Source organism: Anarrhichthys ocellatus, unplaced genomic scaffold (assembly GCF_004355925.1).
Source record: "Anarrhichthys ocellatus isolate YVR2014 unplaced genomic scaffold, GSC_Weel_1.0 scaffold23, whole genome shotgun sequence".
Lineage (NCBI taxonomy): Eukaryota > Metazoa > Chordata > Actinopteri > Perciformes > Anarhichadidae > Anarrhichthys > Anarrhichthys ocellatus.
The window spans coordinates 3664469-3687261 of NW_022280053.1; the positions used below are offsets into that span (position 1 = coordinate 3664469).

General features: G+C 43.4%; 3 protein-coding genes across 4 annotated transcripts; all 3 read right to left on the reverse strand.

Annotated features, from left to right (window-relative positions):
• Nucleotides 1-6: 6 nt before the first annotated feature.
• On the reverse strand, nucleotides 7-7816 carry sapcd2 (suppressor APC domain containing 2). 2 transcript variants are annotated; one of them, XM_031859847.1, is made up of 7 exons: nucleotides 7804-7816; nucleotides 6832-7645; nucleotides 4387-4505; nucleotides 1331-1477; nucleotides 718-819; nucleotides 477-587; nucleotides 7-378 (listed from the first exon to the last, which is right to left on the reverse strand). In XM_031859847.1, the coding sequence occupies exons 2-7, from the start codon at nucleotides 7619-7621 to the stop codon at nucleotides 250-252; spliced, it is 1398 nt and encodes a 465-aa protein (XP_031715707.1). In that variant the 5' UTR covers nucleotides 7622-7645; nucleotides 7804-7816; the 3' UTR covers nucleotides 7-249. The 2 variants fall into 2 exon arrangements, with proteins under 2 accessions (XP_031715707.1, XP_031715708.1); XM_031859848.1 differs by having other exon boundaries at nucleotides 477-584; nucleotides 6832-7811.
• A 2339-nt stretch (nucleotides 7817-10155) lies between these two features.
• Nucleotides 10156-13390, reverse strand: tmem141 (transmembrane protein 141). Its single transcript, XM_031860263.1, has 5 exons — nucleotides 13242-13390; nucleotides 13037-13103; nucleotides 12367-12450; nucleotides 12161-12277; nucleotides 10156-11901 (listed from the first exon to the last, which is right to left on the reverse strand). Exons 1-5 carry the CDS (start codon nucleotides 13293-13295, stop codon nucleotides 11840-11842), a joined length of 384 nt encoding a protein of 127 aa, XP_031716123.1. The 5' UTR covers nucleotides 13296-13390; the 3' UTR covers nucleotides 10156-11839.
• Nucleotides 13391-16143: 2753 nt separating this feature from the next.
• On the reverse strand, nucleotides 16144-19980 carry zmynd19 (zinc finger, MYND-type containing 19). The gene is made up of 6 exons (XM_031860216.1): nucleotides 19748-19980; nucleotides 18366-18425; nucleotides 18156-18262; nucleotides 17822-17962; nucleotides 17565-17745; nucleotides 16144-17470 (listed from the first exon to the last, which is right to left on the reverse strand). Exons 1-6 carry the CDS (start codon nucleotides 19796-19798, stop codon nucleotides 17327-17329), a joined length of 684 nt encoding a protein of 227 aa, XP_031716076.1. The 5' UTR covers nucleotides 19799-19980; the 3' UTR covers nucleotides 16144-17326.
• Between the last annotated feature and the right edge of the window lie 2813 nt (nucleotides 19981-22793).

Here is a 22793-nt window from a genome sequence, read left to right on the forward strand (position 1 = left end):
TGAAAAGGCAGCAAGTAAGAGACTCTCGGGTCAAGTCACATCTAGATTGTGCGCGGTTTGGGGTGAAGTGGTCACATGCTGCAGTCGAGGGTGTTGGCGTGTCATGGCTAAAAGGTGCTACAAGTGTTGGTAAACAACAGTCGGCTTACAGTCTCATAAAAGTTTGCTCCAGACCAGCGTTGTGATGATTCCCAGCTGAAAATGTTTCGCTAACATTGGAAAGGTTTGTTGGGTGGAGTGTAGTTGTTTTCAGATGAAGGTGGAGTCCATGGTGCTGGTGTCTTGCGTACTGCGGGCTCGAGCCTCAAAAAGCTGTTTTATCAACGCCGACTTCTCCTGCTCCAGCTGGGCGATCCGCTCGCTCCTCTCTGTCACCTCCTTCATGAAAAGAAGGAAAATAAAAGAAGTGAGTGACTTTAAAAAGCAGCAGTACTGACTGGCGACCTCTGTCTGTCAATGTGTAGACTGTGTTGAACCTGAGTGAGAAGTCGGTTCTGGTCCTTCAGCCTCTGGATGGCTTGGGGAGGAGCTGGACCCGGAGGCTGGGGGTTAGCTGCTGTCTGAGCAGAGCTGGAAGGAAATGACTGCTGGGGAAACAAAGAGGGACCGGTCTTAAAGGGAAAGTGTCATCATTTACGTCTGGAATACGGAACTTCCCATAACTTAGTACAGAGAGGAATTTCCCTGAATTGAGTTGAATATTCATGCAACACTCACAATCCCAGAGCAGGAAATAAGGTCATTTAGGCAGCGGTTGACTTCTTGCAATTTGGGTATTAGAACATTCATGCGACTCTGATTGGCTTCTGTGAAGAAATCCTGAGAGGAGAGAATATAAAAGACAATTCAAATTCAAGAAAGTAGCAAAAGGTCTTAAACAAGGCGACCAGGAGGGATGATGGCTTAACCAACCAAGGACAAACTTCAGTAAAAGGAAGTTGATTTAAAGTAGGTAATAAGCAGGATACTCTGAGGAAGAACTGTGCCAAATAATGTTTCCAATATAAGCAAAACCATGATATTACTGAGGCTACTGTGGGAAGAAAAATATCTGCCTCTTCCTCTACCACGAGGTATTGTACCCTGTGGTAGAGGGTACTACTGAAAATTTCATGTTCAGTAGTCAATCTGTGGGACTGACTCCAAAATCTAATACTTAGTGTTTATGTTTAGGTCAAATGAATAATCTTCAAAAGTTTGTATTTTGAAAAAAGTTCAACAGCTATAAATCTTCATTACATATGTGCTGGAAATATATTTTCATCCATAGCGATTTAAAACTAAACAGTTTGCGTCTTAAACACTTTTAACAGTCTGTGTTTGAACTGACCGTGGAGTGGGAGCTTTGGCCGACCTGCCGCTGTCTCTCTGTGACGTTGTGGATTTGGCTCTGGTACCAGTCGCGGGCCCGCTCCACCACCTCCAGGCCTGCCAGCAGAGAGTCCTTCTCCTGCTCCAGCTCTTTCATTTGCTTCAACTGTGCGAGTTGAAAGTTAAAAAGGAGGGTACGTTGTTGGAAAGTTTTAAAAAAAAAAAAATGGAGGGGGACGGGAAAGGGGTAGAAGAGGAGAAAGAGGAAAAACAACGTGATTAGGAACAGACAAAAACAAACCTGCCTGAAGTCACACAGAGACAGAAACATTACATTTTATATTCCCCACGCCATCACTAAGAGAGCTTTCAGGTCGACGCCAGGATTAAATCTAATTTTTGATTTCTGGCTGCCGGCAGCCTGCATGGTAGACAAACTCCCATCTTTTCACAAGGGCATCTGCAGCAAACTCTTTTGTGCTGGCGGAGACAATGGCGCCGCACCAATTGTGCCGGACTCTCTCTCTCCCATCCTGAACACTGTTTAGAGGAGCAATCAGTCCGGTGGCATGGCAACAGCTCAGCAACCTAAGAATGGGGGTAAACAGCACTTCGTGTGTGAGAAAGATGCGAGTGTGAAAGAGAAAGATGCGAGTGTGAAAGAGAAAGATGCGAGTGTGAAAGAGAAAGAGAAAGGTGTGAAAGAGAAAGAAAGATATGTGTGTGTGTGTGTTCACCCCAGCAAGGCTGCATTGAGTTGTGCTGACCAGGCTGTCCATGCAGCACACTGCCACAGGCCTCATTGCTGGCATTCAGCCACCTGGTGTGTCAAGCTTTCTATCCACCCATCATGTCCCCTGTTGTAGCTCAGTACATTCCTCTGATCATCGCTCACCAGTGCTGTTTAAAACACAGCCATGCTCGTACACAGCGATACGTGTTGCCAAAGTGGACTAAAACAGGACGAGGCATTTCAAGAGTCTCGAATCAAACCCCGTTTAAAATATGTGTGCTCTTGGTAAAAAGAGCCCAAAGTGAGGGGACACAGAGAGGAGAGGGGGGGGGTCTAGAATGAAGCATGACCCGGTGTCAGGCTGCTTGAATGTGTGGTAGTCCACAAGCAGGAACACCCTACAGTTTAAAACAATATATAGAAAATACAGAGAGGGAGCAGAACAACAACTGTCTGAAAGCTTATGGAAAGTATGTGCATGTATGTTTGTGTGCTGGCTGAGTGAGCAGGCATGAATACACACAACACGCATACAATAACATGACACACGTTGCACAAGCTGTTGAGTTGAAAACACAAAGAAGAACACAACGGCCGTTCAACTACAAAGCACCATGAAACTGTGTGGCCTGAACCTTGAAGCTCTACAATATATCAGCAGATCAGCAGCAACATACAAATCCAAAAGATGTTTAAAGCTGCAGCTAACAACTACTTGCATGCATTCATCTGTCCACTATTTTTCTGATTATTCGATTAATTGTTATTGACGGTATAAAAACCCCAAATATATTCAATTTAGCTTTATATTAAAAAGAGAAAAGCAGCAAAATGAAACCAGGAAGTATTGGCATTGTCTTTCTTTATCAATGACTTATGTCAATTCAATTCTGTCAATCACTTCCTCTCGGCTCTATCCAAAACCTGAAGCTCAACAATACCACAACAGGTTAGAGTTAACAAGACCCAAAGTCCCTGGAAGAGGGTTTTTTTTTTTTTTTTTATTATTGATCTGTCAGTTACGTTTGAAATCTTAGGAAAACACTGACAAAAATGCAGATCAAGTTATTGGTTGTTTTGTCTAACAGTTCATAAGTCAGAGATATTCAGTGACGATGATCTAAAACAGAAAAGGTAGTAACCACACTTGGCATTTTCGCTTCAACACCGAATCCCCCCCCAATTCTATAAATCTCAACAGTCCAAATTAAATATCAAAACAACCATCTTCAAATCATGAAATGCACTCATTACCAAACCATCTCAAAGAGTGACTTAGATGTTCTATCCTGTACAATCATCTCTCCCTTTCCTTCTCCCTCTCTCGTCCGACTCACCCAGAGGAAAAAGTGCAGGGCCTTGCTGCTGTACAGGCTGCTGCTGAGGGGGATGAAGACGGTAGTGTAGGCAGCCAACACGGCTGTCCAGGCTGGGCCGGGCCGGCCGAGCGAGTCCTCTACTTCTATCAGGCCCCTGGGCCCGACCCGGCTCACTACCATCAGGGCAGCAGCGGGCCAAGGCGGCCTGGGTGGGAAGGCCAGGGGCAAGGGGGGAGTGAGGAGGGGAGCCGATCAGTCGGCCTCTCCAGACACCGAGGCCGAGGGGAAAGAGACGGAGACGGCGACACAAACGAGGAGAGAAAGAGGGAGAGGAGGCGAGCTGGAGAGGGTGAGAAATGGTGAGGCAGAGGGAGAGACGAAGAGTGAAGGGAGGCATGAGCTCCCGACTGGAGGATGGGAGGGGCAGAGTGAGGGGGAGGCAGACGGGAGAGGGATGGGAGGCCAATGTGGGGGCCAATAGAGAGCTGGAGAAGAGCCTCCACTAGAAAACCTTTTCCTGGAATTCTCATGCTTCCACTGTTTACTTTTCCAGATGCATAAAATATTTTATCTTTAAAACCCTCAATCCCTCTCATATCCAATCACACTGAAAATCAACGATTTAGTCCAAGCCGACCCGGGTCTCTCTGAAAGTCTGTTACTGATCCTCTCATCCTGAAAACTATGAAAACTCCCAGTTTTACCAGTGAAGACCAGAGGTTTTATAAATGTAGTGATATTTTTGAAGAAGCTGTCTAACAGGGTTCTTCACAGGTGAATAGAAACTGGGTGGAGCCACAGAAGACCCATGTATGAGTGATGTCGACCCATGACCTGGTTTGCTGTTCATCCAGTTATTAATGAAGTGTATCCATGTACATTACTGACATTCAGAACTGTTTCTAACTGAAACATGAGTAAGACTACGGCCCAGGCGGGGCTCCTTTTTATAAAAACCTTTAAGACTGTGTGTGTGTGTGTGTGTGTGTGTGTGTGTGTGTGTGTGTGTGTGTGCCAGCCAACCATTCCATAATCCACGCCGTTGGTTATGGTATGCCGCCTCTGCTCTTCCCGACTCCGCCCGTGGCGCCTGGAGCCGCCGGTAAATCCGGTTGCTGATTCACTCTGAGATCTTGGTAAACCTGATTTCACAACATGACAGATTTAATAATTGCAGCATGACTGTGACAACAGTACAGGGAAAGCATACTTTGGGCAATCTTTTATGAAAAAGTACAACTTCACGAGCTAAGAGGCAGCGTTTTTACACAACGGTTATATCATATACTTTATGTAATCATGTATTTTCCCTTCTACATAGGGAAACACTCAAATTGCATCACTTTACAAAGGGTATGTGCCAGATTCAGCAAAATCCAGGTGAGTCTGAAAACAGTCCATCACATAAGCTAAAAGAAATGTATATAAATTTTATTTATTCGAAGAATAAGTGTCCCGTTTTGTACACTGCAGACGAGACATTAATTTGGCCTGATGAGGCATTGGAGTTGCCCGTGTACACCACAGGAGGGAGCTATACTCTGCCAATGTGTCTGGAAGCTGAACTCAATCATGGTCCCTTGTTAAATGACTTGACTGAGGGAAGAGTTCAGTGGAGCAGACAGAAATATGTTACGTTTCTGAGCTTAAACATACTGTCGAGAGAACATCTCTGAAAGCTCAACTAGACGGTGCAACCTACTTCAGTTAAAGGAAGTCCTTCCATCAGAGAAAGACGGAGAGTCAGACTTCTGTTCACTTTAGCAAACCACATCTGCCAAGGAAGATCATGCGATATGATAGAAAGCTCCCAAACGGCTACTAAATGGGCCTAATGTTGAAATTGTTTCGTGAGCTGCTGTTTCCAAACTCGAGAACGAACTTTGAAACCCAACTCGGTTATTCCAAAGATAACATATGAAAGGATTTCCCTGCCTGATTCTCCTTAAACTCACATTAAATCTCTGCTCCGTTTTTTACATGTTTTGGAGGATTTCCAAGTCGTGCAGCTCTGATGAAGTGTGTGAGAATGGCGTGACTTTGCGGTGATGTCCGGGGTGTTGGGGAGGATTTCACCGCTGCCGTGATTCACTGAGCCCAGGACTTTCTGCTGTAATCTGGTCTAATCCAACAGGGTTTGGCTGCATGTGAGAGATTACGGCACGGACGCCGCTGGTCTGCCGGTGGACGCCCGAACCCAGTAAGTGGACATAACATTACGCACATATGTGATTTTTGGACATCAATATGCTGCTACAACAAGCCTCCGCTCCTCTGGAAAAGCTTTCCACAAGATTTTTGGAAGGTGGCTGCAGGGATTTGATCCCTTTAGCCACAAGATCAACTGATGTTGGGTGATTCATTCAAACTCAGAAAGCCTTCTTTTCATGGACCTCGCTTTTTGCACAAGGCATTGCCATCGTATCATTGCATATTTTAGCATTAAGTTTTCCCTTCATTTGAGCCAACAAGAAAAGTACACAAAAGTATGTGAACTTTCGGTCGTATGGCGTATCTGTCCATCTATTTAGCAAAACCACTGTACTAGTGCAGCCAGTGGTGTAAGCAGTGAAAAGCCCCGAGGGCTCGACAGAGTGCGAGAGCGTCACTCTGATAGCTCCAGACAGGCCTGGCTTTACAGAGATCAGGCAAACTCGGACAGACTAGTTGAGTGTGTGAGTGTGAGAGAGAGAGAGAGAGAGAGAGAGAGCGAGCATGTGAAATAACTGTTATGATTGTGAGAGGAAGAGGAACACACGTGAGTTTGTATGAGAGTGAGAGCCTGTATGAACAAGATAATGAGCAGGCAAACTGGGAATGTTTGGGAATGGGAAGCAGCAGCTCCTCTAACCTACATCCATCTCACTAGGGGAAAGCGGTGCAAATGAACACGCATACAACTGCCCCCCACCCCTCCCCCAGCCGGGGGGGCCAGGGAAGGATGGCCCCCCCCCCCCCCCCAAGTTAAAACCCTCAAGATAGATAAACTGCTGTGGGAATTTCTGACACGACCTCTGACCTGACCTGGGGTTAACAACGGCAATTACTCAACTAGCCACCCATAAAAAGCCCTTAAACGGGGCCTGTTGAAGCTGTGACATAACACTGTTTTTGACCCTTCTATGATGCAGACGTGCTGTTTTCTTTTTCACATCGTATCAATTGAATATCTTTGACTTTTGGACAGTCGGTCAGACAAAACAAGCAATGCAAACGCCTCATCTTGGGCTTTGGTGATAGTTCTTTTTTTCTATTAATGTTTAGTGAAAAATACCCAACAGATAAAACCAAAATCTCTTTTGACAGCAACAGCTTGCTTGAGCTGTTGATTGGCAGGTGTGTGTGTGTGTGTGTGTTTAACTTATTGACATAAGTCTTCCATGAAGTCAGTAAACTGTCCATAAACCCCCCCCCCCCACACACACACTATTCATACCTATTTATATGGGCTTTCATGGCTCCACTTACTTGGTCCTTGGAGCTGCGGTGACTCCAGAGCCAGTGACTCAATGGACCTGACCCGGCTCTGCTGGGACTGTGTGGGTTTGGTGGCATGTCCCGGGTCGGCCCGGTAACACCCGCCCCCCGGAGCGACGGAATTCTGCTCCAAACTCCGCCCGGACCTGTCGAAGCCCGCGCCGTACCGCACCGGTCCACACGCGGGGTACCCGGGCCCCTCCTCCGGCCTGCCGCGGCTCTGCAGGGAGGACGCCCGGTGCTGCAGAGTGTTGGTCACGTTGCTCGGCCCCAGCGGACGGACCTTGTTCTCGACCCGGGTCCCAACGCTGCATGTGGACAGCGGGGCGGGTTTCTGGGGATGCTTCGGTGCCTGCTGTGGGTACACGGCAGCCTGGGCCCTGAAGTGCGCGCTGTGCTCCGGGTTGAGCATGGAGTAGCGCAGCCCCGCCACGAACCGCTCAAAGGTGAGGCAGCCATGCGGCGGGGTGACCCTCCGGAGGCAGCCCAGCACCCCGCCGGGCAGATCCCGGGTGTCTGCCCCCTGCCAGCGGCTCTCGATCTCCGAGATGTGGACATAGCCCCGTCCACCATCATCCAGAATGTCAAACAGGGTCCTCAGGCTGTGCAGGAACGCTTTGGGCAGGCCATCTGTTGAGTACTCCGTCTCCTTTGGCTGCATTTTGGCAGGTTTAAAGCCCTCCGCGTTGCCTTGAAACACTTCTTTTCTCGGTCCAACTCGGCCGTAAATCGCCGACGTCCCGTTCAACTTGCAGCCCTGATCGGTCGCTATCAAAGCCATGGATGCAATGATAATCTCCAACGACTAATCAATCAAAAACACACCAAAACAAGTTGGCTAACTTTATACAAACACACAGCTGAACATACAGAATAATACAACTAATACCTGCTTTACTTAGCAGCGGACTGCATCTCCGAATAAAGCTTTTTAACCTAAAATATTCCCTATATTTAACCCACCTTCCCGTCGAAACTCCGCTGCTCTGTGATCCATACTTTCCTTTTTCTAGCGAGGACCGCCCCGCAAACGGCTGTGCGTGAGCGTCCGGGGACCAGCCATTGGCCGCGGTGTGCACGAGCTCGCCGCTCATTGGTGCAGGCCCGAGGTTGGCTCCAGTTTGAGTTGTGCTTTTGTTATTACTAATGCTGAGACGTTATTCATAAAGCCTGGATATTATTACCCCCCCCTCCATATAATCAGAAAGAGCTGGGTAAACTATCACACGCAGCCGCAACGGGGAACAGACTCTCTTTGTTTCACATAATCCAAAAACTTTCAAGTTTGGATGGAATGTACGTCATTTTTATGAGTAAACGGTTCACCCATTTATGTGGATTATAAATCTCAAAATGTACCATTATTGTTCAATGTAAAATCACTGTTCAATATTGTAATGTTACATAAGCAGGGATTTGATGGTTTATTTTACATTTACCTGTAATTTTCTGGAAACTTAGTCAGATATTTTACAGAACTTCCTTTAACAACAATACTTTATTTAGCATTTGCAGCTCCAAGTTTATTTAGCCTAAGAAGAAGAATTTTCTTAACCCACAAAAACACTTAATCCTTCTGTTTATCAGAACAAAATGCCAACCAACTAAAGGAAAGTGCATGGACAACTGTAATCTAACTAAAGCAGGCTGACAATTATAGTGAAGTAGAAAGTATAACACCTCAAATCTGTACTTGTAGGCTACTTATGTGTACTTAGTTTCATTCCACCAATGACCCCTTGTCTGAATAAAACGGATTGAATTAAATGATTAAACTAAACCCATCTACATTTCTTGGGCAAAATAAAGACGCTTGTGTGCAATGTAGAAAAAAAATAGCCCAATTCAAGGATTGTTGTGGAGCTCCTAAAACGTGAATATTATTATACAAATGAACCAAAAGGTCAGCAAATACAGAATTTACTGAGCAGCTGTTCTGTCAAGTAGTTGCCATTTTTATCGATGTGCAATTTCTAATGCATTACTGTACACGCATCCTTGCTTTTAAGCCTATTATCGTTCATAATCTTCTACTAAAATAATCTAATTTTCCATACAGGAGTTACTTGCTTGTATGCATTTTAAAGTAACCACTGATTGGATTTGGTTACAATTAACACAAGCCCCAACCCCCAAATTAGGCTACTATGTGTCGTGACAATGACAATATATAATCCAATCTAAATAAGGTGTGAACTGTGTTTCTTCCTCCCTCCAAAGACCCTTTCATCATCGGCTTTGACACGAATTACTGTGATATGAAGGTTTTGTCAGTCAGGCAGGAAAGCTGCATTCCACATCCCTGCACACGACTCAAATCCAACTTTCATTGAGTCAAAACCCATCGCAAACCATTTCAGGGACTCTTCTGGTTTTCTTTCTCTGGGGATGAGTCACGCGAGAGAAACTCTCTGTCCCTGCACAGCCCATGTTTATCTCAGACCTGCCCAGACTTGAGCTCTCATCTCGTCTTCATTTGTGAAACCTTTAGCTGTGATTCATGTTGAAGCTGCTGTCACACTCTGACAAAGGAATCCCTGTGATTTACCAACTGCCTGATCCATATCATTCAGTTATTTTTTTCCTGGCAGACCAGGTGTTTAATCACACTTTTCCTCCTATGTACATCAAATGCACTTTACATTTTTCCGGCTGAAAGAGAGGACACATAATCAACATATCCTGTCGCCCTCCCTTTGACAGTCAATCACAACATATCAATTTGTGACTCTAGGCTAAAGAGGAAGGTCCAAATAGATCAGATGTTCAACTACTCAATAGTGGTGTTTCACAGTAGAGATGCACGGTGGGGATGAGATAAAAATGCTGTAAATTGTGTTTATTTTGGGGCTTTTTTTTCCCACACTTGCTTGTTATATAACCGACAAAGTGAAAGAAAGCGGCGGAAGAGACTCACTCGCTGTCCAGTTGCAGTGATCACTTGACTCACGGGGTCAGACAACTGAGCACTCCCTCCTGCTCTCCTCATCTCTGTTTCTCATGTTGTCAGGCACACGCACTGCTGCCAAACACACACTAACACACACTTTACAAGCCATGCCAGTGAGACCAAGCGTGCAAGGCCAGTCCATATACCGCTGTTTGTTTCAATTATTGGACATGTACAGATCCTCAGCTACACTGGACAGTCACTCCTCTCACGCAACACACACGCACACAATCTTTTCCCTCATTATCTCCTGTTCTATGTTTCTCTGCAGTCTTTTCCTTCAGCAGCATCAGTGTGCATGCGACAATGGATTTGAGAGCTTATTCAATTCACGAAGCCTGTTTTTATTTTTTTGGGGGATGGAGAACGACAAAAAGATAATTCAAAACATTCAAATCTTGGCTGTGTTAAATCAGATTGAATTACAGTGCGAGGACGAGAGCGAGTGGGGGTGGAATCAGCACACAGATGGGGGAAGAAAAGATGAACATTGAAGCAAAGCTACATTCTTATCTTCCCTTATTCAGATTGCTTAGGCGCCATTTTTTCGGTTACAAACACTGTATAAAAAAAAAAAAACGTTTCCCCGATATGAGCTGGTGTTCTCAGAGTTGGTGAACTTTCTTTAGCTTGTTCTCAGTGAATCAAGGCCCTGGACTTTGGTCCAGGCTTCAATCACTCGAGGTGTTACAGCCTGAAAGACTCAATTGTTTCGATGGGTTGCACTGCATGGTGCAGAATTTATGTTGCCAACATCTTATTGTACAAAGTAGTTCAGCTATGCAAATCACTTGCAGTAGATAACATCTGTCTTTGTGAAGGGGATGAATGCTGCACCTGGATAAGATCATACTTTCGTGTCTCTGCATCTTTTATCTGATAGAGATGGCAGTTTAGAATTCAAACTTTTGATTCAACAGGCATGAAAGACTGGTATGTACTGCATATGTATTAACATTTTAATGTAATATATGTTACTTTGATGAATGATTTTGAGATACATATATTTGCATCTTTAACATGTGTTGTGGTATTTCTACTTTGCATATTGGGTTAAAGGTGCTGGGGACTTCTCTTTCATGGTACAGTCTTTTTTTGCCCTCTGTGTTTGTTAACAACATGAACATGTGGGTGTCTCTGTCTGTGGACGAGGGGAGGATTGATCAGTCTTGCGTTATTGTACTCTATATATCTGCATTATTGACGAAATATATCACACGCCTATTCAACACTTTTGTCCCAAGCAACTTCAATTTAAAAGGAACAAGATATAGATGTCTAAAGTTACAGTACATATATAGTCCGTCAAGATATATCTTTTATTATTGTATCGTTTACATTTGAGCAATGAAATAAACAACAAATGTATAAGATGGCAGCCTTTAGCAGGATGGAAGATCTAAAAGTCACATTTACAACTCAGAAATTCTTTCATCCTCAGAGTTCGTTTGCCTAAATCCAGTGAAAATGTCTTTTTAAAACGGCAGACACTGCACTGTTCATTACAGCATCACTGTACTGAAGGCCGATGGTTGTTTATCTATTTCAGATGATGAATTATTCCATGATGATTTGCTCTCTGTAGTCCAAGGCAAACGTGATTTAGCTTTAACTGGTTTGGTTGACCCACCAGTAACACGGCTCTGCAGATCCCATGAGGTATACAGTGACAACTAGTGTCTGGTTTTAGTAGAGCAGCGTTAATTCAGTTGCATGTCAAACAAACGCGTCCAAATAATACCGGCTCACAAGCTTAACATCGGAATCCTCCTAAAAACCCAAAGTAATTCCTGACCTCTGATTTGGGAAACTCGTCTGTTTATCCACACAGTAATGCTGTTATGACATTCAAAAGCTCCTCAAACTCAAAAAAATGACATAATTCATGTGGTGTATTGCAGAAATGTGAATTAAAAAAACCCACTGGAATGCAATTAAATACAGAACGTACTATCTCACATTCAGCACTTTCTTTAGTCAACACATCATGAATATTTAGAGCATTTTCTCAAAAAGGTCTAGTTAAATACAGTAGACACACAAGTTTGTTCACTCCATCACATCGCCATATTTTGTCTTGTCAGTTCCTTCTGGTACCTCTGGTTTGGACACTGAAAGAGAGAAATGTACAGCATTAAAGTCTGCAAACTGTCATTTGGTTTCATGACTGAGGAACAGAGCTGGCACATAAATCTGTTAAGAGTACTGAGCCCAGGACAAAATGAAATGTATTAAAACAACTGTTGCTTCGCCAATTTAAATAAAATCAAACAAGACCGTTACTACCACAAACACGTCCACATTTCACTACTTTCCAGGAGGAGCCATGAGGGACGGTGAGCAAGGTCTGCAGCCACACTTTGTACTCACCCTGCGGCGGCGGTGGCGATCTGTCCGGGATGCTGCCCGTTTCCAGTATTATCCAAAGGTCTGAGCATTTCTGCATTTCCCAGCGAGTCACTGCATAACTTCCCACTGATGACGCCACTGAGAGAGAGAGAGAGAGAGAGAGAGATGACAGAGGTAAGCTGTTATGTGTGTCTCAACCTATTTAAAGCTGATGTTTCATTACCCACCTATTGAAATGAGTAGGTTCCATTGAAGAGGATAAGGAAGCTTCCTCTGGAGAACCTTCTGAAGAGCAAATAAACTCCCAGCGCCTGTAAAAAGCAACACAAGTAGCAGCCATGACAATACCTGTTGAGGTACGATATGTACACAGATCACTGTGTGACGTTCATCATGTTCATTGACTTCACTGCAATAGAAGCCAAACTGAGCTGTCATTTTCAGCTGGCATGTCGTGTATTTTCCATAAATGGATTACAAATGAGGCATATGAAGGTTATATTGTTTTATAACTATTATAATAATACAACCGTCATCACTGTGTGTTGAGTTTAGTGTGCACCATGAAGGGAAAATATCCTGCTTTATTGATACTAGAAACATTTGCAGAATATAGCTCCATCCTGTGGTATACACTGGTCATGACGTTTTTTGTCAAGTTGTGTTGGACTTCTTACTTGGTGCTTATCTACAGTCTTGTATGAATTTAGCTGTACAATGTATAATAGATGTAATAGATCTGCTAGTGATTGGTATTAGTGTTGTGATTTAAGTGTAAAAATACGGGTAATCCAACATGGTGTATTATTTTTTTAAATGTCTGATGGTTCAGTGATGATAACACAATAGAAATGACAATAGTGTATTTTCTAGTGTGGGAATTTACACATCTCTTACCAAGTATAAAGGTCCCTGTCCCCATCATGAAGGCGCGAGACTGACAGGCAGCATAACTCTGTAAACCCTGAAAGACACGAGGAAACAAACCACAACAGCTTTTACTTCACTGTATACATATTCCTATGCATTTCAATGAATTGACTGTCCGTGCCCTCCAGGGATCAGCAGGCTACAGTTGTGGAAGAAGAAACTAAATACTCACCGGATGTTTTGCTGCCAGCGCATCGTCCACTTTGGTGAGACCGATATTGACCATTTCGTTGTTGCAGTTGTACGCTGGAGGTTAAAGTATTAGATGGAGAGTAACATTAGCTCATGCCGCGACCGTGTTCATAACACTGTTATAGAACTTCCGTGTTGCAAACCAAGAAAATGCACACAGAGGGAGACGAACAGCTGTTTGTATAAACACTAGCGACGCCTGACGGAGAGGAGGTGGTACTGCAGCTCCTCGACAATGAAAACAAAGACATAAAATATTATAAATATCTCATTAAACAGAAAAAAAAACTATTTCATTTGATCAAAGAGTATAAATAGTTAAACAAATTTGCACAAAATAGACGACAATATATAATAAACTGTTACTAATTATTCGGACTAAAAATAAGGCTAAAGACTAAATATTAAGTTTGTTAAATAGCTCCGATCACGACCGAAGAAAGTAAAACACTACAGTAAAGGTAACTGTTGCGTTTAAAGCAAGACTCGTCTACTGTTTACTTCAACCAAAGAGGGATTTCTCTTCATAGCTCATTTTTAGAAGTCAATTAAAAAAATTTCACAAGAACAATCAAAGTTTAGGGGAAAAGAAGTGTTTGTGTTACAGAAACATGTTTTTCTGCTCTGGTATCCTGCCAACAATCCTCCTCCTTTGGGAGAGCCACTGGCCTTGACGATAAAAACTACTGTTTGTCTATTTAGATGGACAGAAATTAAATCCTGTCTGAAAATAATGTGCTGTTATAGTATATGTTATATACACCAAATCTACCAATTATCTATCATTATAGATTATTTCCCACACACGAGATTAATTTGGTGCTTCAATATTATCTTGCTCATCTTTGGTCACTAAATAAGGATATTTATTATTTGGTAACGATACTTGCTAATACATGTAAAACGTTACCTACAGCAGTATGACGTGCAAGGCCCAGTAAACAGCTGGTGCTTAAATAAGTCCTCATTCTCTCCTGTCTTTGTGTCTGTTACGCGCCATGTTTGACTTCAGGCCTGCCACAACAGCACATCCTGCTGACGGCCGCGACCCCTCTGTTGAACTTTGACACCGCGGTGACTTCAAGGGTTCTGCTGGAGGCTGGACGTGAGCGGGAGGAGGAAGAGGAGGCAGATGGAGAGAGACGAACTACTGCTGAGACACAAGTAACAACACAGAGGCTTAAGTTACCTACCAGACATCTGTTACTTGTTACACACGAGAAGGAATAGATGAGACTCCAGAGATACAAGTGATAAAGCCAAAGAGTTGATGAAGGGATTAGTATGTTTTAAAAGATATATATTTCAAACACAGGGTAAAAAGAACAACAAATTCACTACAAGTATTAAAGGCGGCTCAGTTAGCACCGTTGAAGCGCTGTGGGGTAAACACACAGCCGTCTGGTCCAGTCCACAAACCAGATGGTAAATCTGATTAAACAGGAGTCATATCAGTGTTCAAGTCTTTGAGAATAACATGGAACATGAAAATAACATTTGAGAAGCCTGAACCATCACGTTTTCTTGCTAAACAAGTTAAACGATTAATCTCTAATAAAATTGCTTGATTGTTGAACCAAGCGTTTCTGCAGTGAGCGACTTTGCTGAATCTTCAAAATATTTCTAACGTACTGCATGTGGAAGTCCAGGGTCAGGGGATGTATAATGAAAAATGTCTGGTGACAATCGACTTATTTAATTTAAGCATTTAAAAGCCATGTGAAAACATTGAATATATGGTTTATAACACTATAATGTAGTTGTAGGCAGATAGAAGTTTGTAAATGTGTTGGTTAACAACCTCTTGTGTGGACAGTTTAAGGATTCCACAAGCTGACTCCAACATATGAGGTTCATTTTATTTATTATCATTTTTACATTGGAAAAGCAACAGTCAGTTATCCCCCCCGAACTGTACTTCCATTCACATATTGTAGCTCTTTATTTCTAGGTGATTAATGTTTATATTCTTACAAAACAAAAAGATGTCAGACATGATCTGTACACTCCAAATCATCCAAATCACCCCCCTCCCTTCAACCCATCTAAGACAAATACAGATAACACGGGGAGCCAAATCTTTAGTGCAGTGTTGAAAACCTGTTCGCGCACACATACAAAAAAAAAAATCAACAAGTCGCATGTATAACTGAATTACATGCTGTGTCTGGACTCCTCACCTAAGATGCAAGAGGACACATTAAGCAGGTGTGCGTTGTAGGTGTAATACAAGGAAGGCAGGCAATTGAGGATAAAAGGTGACTCAGAACAAGTTAATAAAACCACTCTTCAAATAAAATCTACCAATAAGGTGTGTAGAGGGGGGGTTCAAGTTTTACACTCCAAGACATCTCTCGCATGGAAGATTTTTAGTGACAATGATGGTGTGCAGTATTTTCATGGAAAGCTGGAACACGGACTCGTTCATTGAGGATCAAGAAGAAAAACGGAACAAGTAACGGGGTCGAAGTGTTCCGTTCTCCTCCCTGCCCCCCAAAAAAGACATAAAAAGGTCCCATATTGTCCACTTTGTTATTTTTAGAACATTTGCCTTCAAATATCACCAGGACAAAAAAAAAGTTTCACAATCAAATGTTTTAAATAAATATAGCTCCATTGATAGAATTAAAAGAGAAAGGAAAAAAAAATAACCCTTAGAGCAAAACTCTCAGGCAAGAAACTGAGCACTACCCCCACCCACCACCCCCCCCCCCCGCCCCCCCCCCCCCCCCCCCCTCCCTGACACACACGCATACCGTAACCCTGCAGGTGCAAAAAATACAGTTGAAAAGACAGGTGTCTGTTAAACAGCAAACTAAGACTGGAGGGATTTAAACCAGTTGATTACAGGAGTGCCAAAACTACAGGTCATAGTACTTTGGTAGAGATAATCATCAGACAAGATACTCTGTCTTGAGAACATGAAATATTGAGATCACAAGGAAGCAGCTTCTTATACCGTGACCAACATAACAAGCTTTGTTTGAGAGATCACGACAAAGTACTGGTATCACCAGGAACAGCTTTTTAAATAGCAGGATTGTTTAAAAAGTGGCGACTAAAACGTTGTACCTTGTCTCAAACATCAGTCCGATCAAATTGGTAGAAAAATAAATTAACTCGGTCAAGAAGATGTCTAGGAAAAAAATGTTAGCCTTTTATTTGGCAGCTACTTTATTATAGAACAGTGAACATATTTAACCCATCAATTTACGACTAAATATGAAATTTAAAACGGTGTAATATGGCCCCTTTAAGAAGAGAAAAGACATACATTAACCCGGCCCGTAACCCATGTAGACCATTTCAATGTCCTTCAGTACATAATGGCAGCACACACACGCACACGCACGCATACATACATACAAGCATACACACACCCACACTCAATACTGGTAGTGTGATTCAATCAGTGAAATCAATTTTGATGTGTGTCGTGATTGGCTGTGCGGGGGAGTACGACAGGAAAGGGGAGGCGGCTAAGGTGTCGATGACCATGAAGACAGCGGCCGTGTGCAGAGAGGTCAGAGAGGGAGCGATACAGTGAAAAGGTCCGTGTCCCGTCGTACCAGTTGAACGACAAGGTACTGCAGCCCCCCCCGGGGTCCCCCGTATGCACAAACGTCACCACACCCAGCGGGTGGGTGGAAGAACTAAAGTGGATGACGACAACCGTCTATATCGTGGTCCAAAGAAGCTCGTCCAGTTCCGTCAACAAGACAACTTTTTTTTCCCCTCGCATATAAAACCATAGCAGCAGGTCGATCTCGAGGGTCTCCGCACCTCGAGAAAAATGACAAAAATAATAATAATACCGTTCCCCGTCATCCAGCAAGCAAGCTATGGAGAGTTACCAGTTCTGGAAAGTGGCAGATGTCTTTTTGCTTTATCCTCTTTCCCCTCCATCTTCTTACCGCCTGAATCCGTCCAACAATCAAGCAACCAACATTGTCCTCCGTCGTTAGTCTCTTGTCAGCGATCCCCCTCCCGCTTCTCTCCCATAAGTCCAACCCTATCTCTCCCCCCCCCCCCCCTCCTCCCCTCCCAGGCGAGGATGAAAGCTGATCATCGTTCGGGCTCCGACTCGAGAGCCAGCACCCGCTTGCGCTCGCGACACTGCTTCTTGTGGGCGGGCCAGTCCCTCTGCTGGCACTGGGAGCCACAGTAGCGTGCCACTTGGCAGCGACCGCAGATGTTGAACTCCCGGAGCTGTTGAAAGACGAGGAGCAAGGATCAACGTCTGGTTGAGTTTACGAGGGGGAAAATGTTTATAACTATATCTTTAATCTTCCACAGTACATACCCTCCTCTCGATGAGTGAACAGGGAGGATAATGACACTCGTAGTAGGTGCAGGAGCACTCCTCCTCCTCCACCAGCTCCCCGTTAGCGTTGTAGTAGCGTGTGCGGCTCAGCTCCAGATACTGCTCCTCCACAGGGTCGGCCGGTACCTGCTGGATGGCCAGCCAGTACAGAGACTGCTCTCTGGACAAGTAAGGGAAGATGAATCAGCCCGGCTTTGCCTACACACAAAACATACAGCTCTTAGCTATACTCCTACCTCTGTTTGCTGGAGATCTCCTCCGGCTTAGGGCTCCAGCCCACTGGCACCAGTCGCAGGTTGTCTAGCCGGTTGTCCACTGTCACAGAGTTGATGTGGATGACTTGAAAACTGGGGGCAATGCCTCCTCTGTGCTTCTCCCTGTGCCAAGACATGCGTATCATAAGTCAAGCAGCCTCTCACCAGTTACAAAACAACTGATTACGCTGAGACCCACTCATGTAGATGTGTGAGCAAGACTGCTAGGCCTGCATGTTGGCCACTATATGCTCGCCTATGTCTTGAGCCCAGATGCTGCTTATTCCACACCCGATACAATTATCAAAGTACTTACCAGAGCAGCTCGTGCAAAGGCCTTCCTGCCCAGCGGCCTTTGCCGATGTCGAAAGCGTAGGCGAAGATCTTCGCTCCATTGCCATCCGCATCTACCTCCATGCGCGCCTGGAAGTGACATAATGTAATATTTTAACAAAAAGGCACCGTCAGAAAAGTGGCATCAGCAATACTTCTCACAAACACAAAGTTGCAGTTCTTCGTTGTTTACCTCAAATGCATAGTTTTCCACAAGCGGTATGTCCTGCTCATCAATCAGTGTGTATTTTGTCTGAAATGAGAGAATACTTTAATGTCAACGACACATACAGGAGCAGCATTCACAACCAGTAAACTATTGGACTTCAATCTGTGATCCTTTAAAGAATCATTTGATAACTTGTGTATCGCAGAACCACTTCCTGTTATTCAGCTATCAAGAACTGAGTTAAGTTACAAGACAGCATGGCAATGTAGTTATTAACCGTGTCCAACCTGAGGAATGAATCGGTCCCAAATGGGGCTCGAGTGTATATTTAACTGCTTTGAATGGACTTGCAACGTAAAACATTTCTTCATAAAAGTGGCTTGTTTGCAGAAGACAACATTCACAAATAATAAGCACTTCATGCTGAGTTTTCCCTGCACGTGACAGCTGCAGCAGACAAACATCATCGAGGGGGAAATCATCTTAACGTGTTTTGAACGAACCAAACTTTCATCGAAAGTTTCATCTCGAAACTCTTTGTTTGTAGATCTTTCAAATGCACGTGACAAGATAGCAACACAAGTAGCTCCACGCTGCACTGCGCGTGGCACACAACAGCACAGGGTGGTGTGGTCCACATACCTGAAAGTTCGTAACATGCAATGTGACTTTGTCTCGACTGCCAGCCTATTGTGTAGATCTCAACTGGGTGTGACATGTAAATAACAAGGAGCACTGCCACCCAGCAGGTGGGCAAACCAATGTGTCTGCACTGTCTATCCTGAGTGAGAGTGTCTTGTGACACGAGCTTCTTCTTCAACGTTAGTGTAACTTAAGCTATAAAAAAAAAGACTGTTTTTGGGCTACAGATGTGGAGTAGTGTGCTGTCCAGCCGGTGCTTTGTCACGTTGCACAAAAGAATCAGTTGGTGCATGGCAATGGCTTCCTCATTAGCAGACACTTCCACCGTGTAATCTAAATAACACAGCTAGCGCTGCACTGTTAGCTGTACCACCGACCGTGAGAACGAGAGGACCTAACCGTGGAAAAGAAAGATATTTGTCTTCTCCGTTTCAACGCAACACTGGTAACGACACCAAGGACCCGTGTGTTTACTTTTGTGGCTCTATTCCGCCGTTTAACGTAACGGCTAACGTGACCCGCTACGTGCTAGTTAGCGTTAGCTTCATAGCGAGACTGTGAACCAGTCTGGCTCGGCCGGCTTCTCTAATCCGTTCAAATGCAGTTAAAATCGGCCAACTCCCGCATCGGCTGACCGGTTGATAACCATAACAGCTGTTGACTAGCACCGACTCGACACCGCAACCATTTTCCATCGCCTTTTTGTGGTCCCTCGCGGGCCCTCCCCCGGCCGCACATGGCAGCGGTCCTGGGATCCTGCTCACCTTCCCGGCCACACGGCCGAGCCGCACGATCCCAAGCTTGAAATCCGACATCGGGAAGGACGAGGTGGTGGTGGTGACAGAGAGAGGGATCCAACCTGAGCTGTAGTCAGCCCCTCAGCACCCACTGCGATGCCAGTTTGGGGTTTGTTCTCCCTGTGACTCCGAGTCTCTCCGGCAGCACCTCGGTGACACACACCGCTGCTGGTGCAGGAAAGCCGAGCTGTCTGACTCTGCTGGGGGGTGCGAGGCGGGACGAGCCGCTAATCACGCCATCCAATCAAACGTGACGTTAAGGGTTTTCACTAACGCGACGCGTCCTATCGTGTCGTCAAATAGAAAACGACTATTTGTTCAACGACCGCCTGTTTCTGTTATTACGTCATTAAACTCTCGTGACCACTTCCAGACATTTTCCCGCGAAATGTTTGATAGCAATGCTTTCACTAAGGATGTATGAAGAGTGCTGAGTACTGCTGGATTTACCTTCTAAATTAAAATTATTGTATATATTGTGCATTTTTATAATATTTAATATATTTTACTCTGTTATTTATATTATATATAATGTGCATTTTATACTCAATATTTTTAGTCTGTTACTTTGATTGCTTACCTGTATCATAATGCTGCTGTAGCGAACAAATCTCCCCTTGCAGGATTAATAGTGTGTCTGTCTGTCTGTCCGTCTCTCCATCTATCCACGTATCTATAGCCAACTCTGATGCTCAAATGGCAGCACACGGGAGGATGTATCCAATTGCATTCATCACTGTAAGTAAAATTCAGGACGTGATTCAGTGAGCACACAAGCTATACTCCTACTCATGCTTTGCTCTTTCCCAGCACATCTGTCCGGTGATAAAGCATGACTTTCAGTTCAGTGTGTGAGCACCCTCTGGAGATCAGGATCTGTATTACAGAGACTTAGACATTCGTAAAAGTGTAAATTTAGATGAAGAGTTTTAAAAGAACATTTTAAAATTTGATAGAAAAAAATGTCTGCGATGATTTTTATTTGTGACATAAATGATCAGTTTTTGTTATATTTCCCGAGTTTCTATTGAAATAATTAGTTTCCAGTAATTCTTCATGTTATGAATGTGTTGTTGCTGTCAGGTGAAATGCTTTATCTTTATCTATTTTCAGTTTTCTGACTTTTTAGAAACGCATGGTTTTCATTTAACACAACAATAATATTTTGATTCATTGGTAAGGTTTCAAAACAAATCTCTCAATCGTATATCAGAACCAGTGATGTCCCAACACTCATTAACTTAATGAATTTAAGTGATTTGAAACAGTAAAGTGTTGATTGAGTGTCAGTAAAAAGCAGTCATTTATTTCGTCCACAACAAACTTGGCGCACAGGAATCCCTTGTTTGTTTCATGATGTAAACACATCTTGGGCTTCCTACTTTTTGCCATGACAAAGCAGCTTTTTGTGTCGGAAACAATGGCAGCCCTGTGCCTCTGCTGTTCCCCTTTTACAAAGTGCAATGTGTAGAACACCACCTTGTCTTAGCCAGAAGGCACTATTCAGTTCCTCACAGACATGGAGCTATGGGAGGAGTGGGATGTGTGCTTCGTTCCTTGTGGAGGTTTGAATTTCTTGAGATTTGATCTCTGTCCGTCCAAACATATGTGCAGCTTTAACAAAAAGTCTTTAATTTAAGATCAGTTTAAAACCGATTTAAACCTCTTGTCCTACTCTTCAAGAATATTAAGAACAGAAAACTTGTATTGTTGGCATCCACCGGTGAAAGATAAGGACATGGGTAGAAAAGGTACTACTAAATTCTAAAATTAAAACAATATGTTGCACCGTGGTGTTGATTTTAAAATGAATAATCATTGGGATGCTGGTTGCAACCAAAGCCAACTGACTGCACAGCCATTTCAAATGAGGGAAGACCATCTGGGGTTATTTTCTCTGGATTCAACAGCTTTTCCAGACAGTGGGTGGTGCTCACTGGATTGCTAAACGGAGCCGTCTCTGAGGTGTGTCTGCACCACTGATCCCTACACGTGTGATGACATGGTATCTATCACACCTATATCCACCCTGGAAAATTTGATTGTTCTTCCACAGTGTTCTCACAATGGTATCTAGTAAACATTAGGACATTTGCAAATGACAATACGAGGATAGTTTTTGAACAGCATAAAATGCCAAAAATGGTCCAAAAAATAATCGGCAGTATAAGAAAAATGAATTAAGAGAAATAGTGCTTTTAATAATATTGTTTGATGACATGTTTATCAACTCTCAGTAGAATTGTATTATCTATGTCTCTGTAATTGTTGTGCACATGACAATAAAGAATTTGAAATTTGAAACATAAGATTTTGTCTTGCCCATGTCCTTAAATAAAGTGTATTCTAAAGATCATGCAGGAATTCAGGTTCAAATCCTGTGATTTTAATTTTGATATTTAGATAAGCAGCTCTTTAAATGAAAATTGGTTTACATTAAAAAATGTAAGCATTGAAGACAGGCTACCTTTTGTAATGTAAGCGTATACTCCACGTTTTCCATGTAACATTTTGCAAATATGTGCATATAGTAAAAACTACCACTTCCCACTGAAATAGTTAAATACTTAAAGTGGCAATCTTGAAGATTTTCATTGAATCAATTAAATCACTAACTATGGTTCACTGATGAAAGTATTGTTGTATAACGGTTGTTCTCCATTGTACACACACACAAACATGTAACTGCTCCCAAAATGTGAAAACTTGAATCTGATGTGGTTGGTCTTCACTTTGGATCACAGCTGCACATTTGAGAAGTTTTAGGGCCATAAAGACAAATACGGGAAAATCAACATGAAATTAAGGCAAGCTAAAAAAGAAGAAGAAGAAGAACATTGTAATATGCACATTGATATTCATCTTTATTTTACATCATATTCTAACAACTCAAAAGACAAAACGGAAACCTTTTTTCCCCCTCTCAGCTCTGACCTCTGGTGTCCGTGTTACTTCCGTGTTCAGCTCACCTGTTACACCTGTATTACAGCGCTGTAGGCGACCGAAGGTGCGA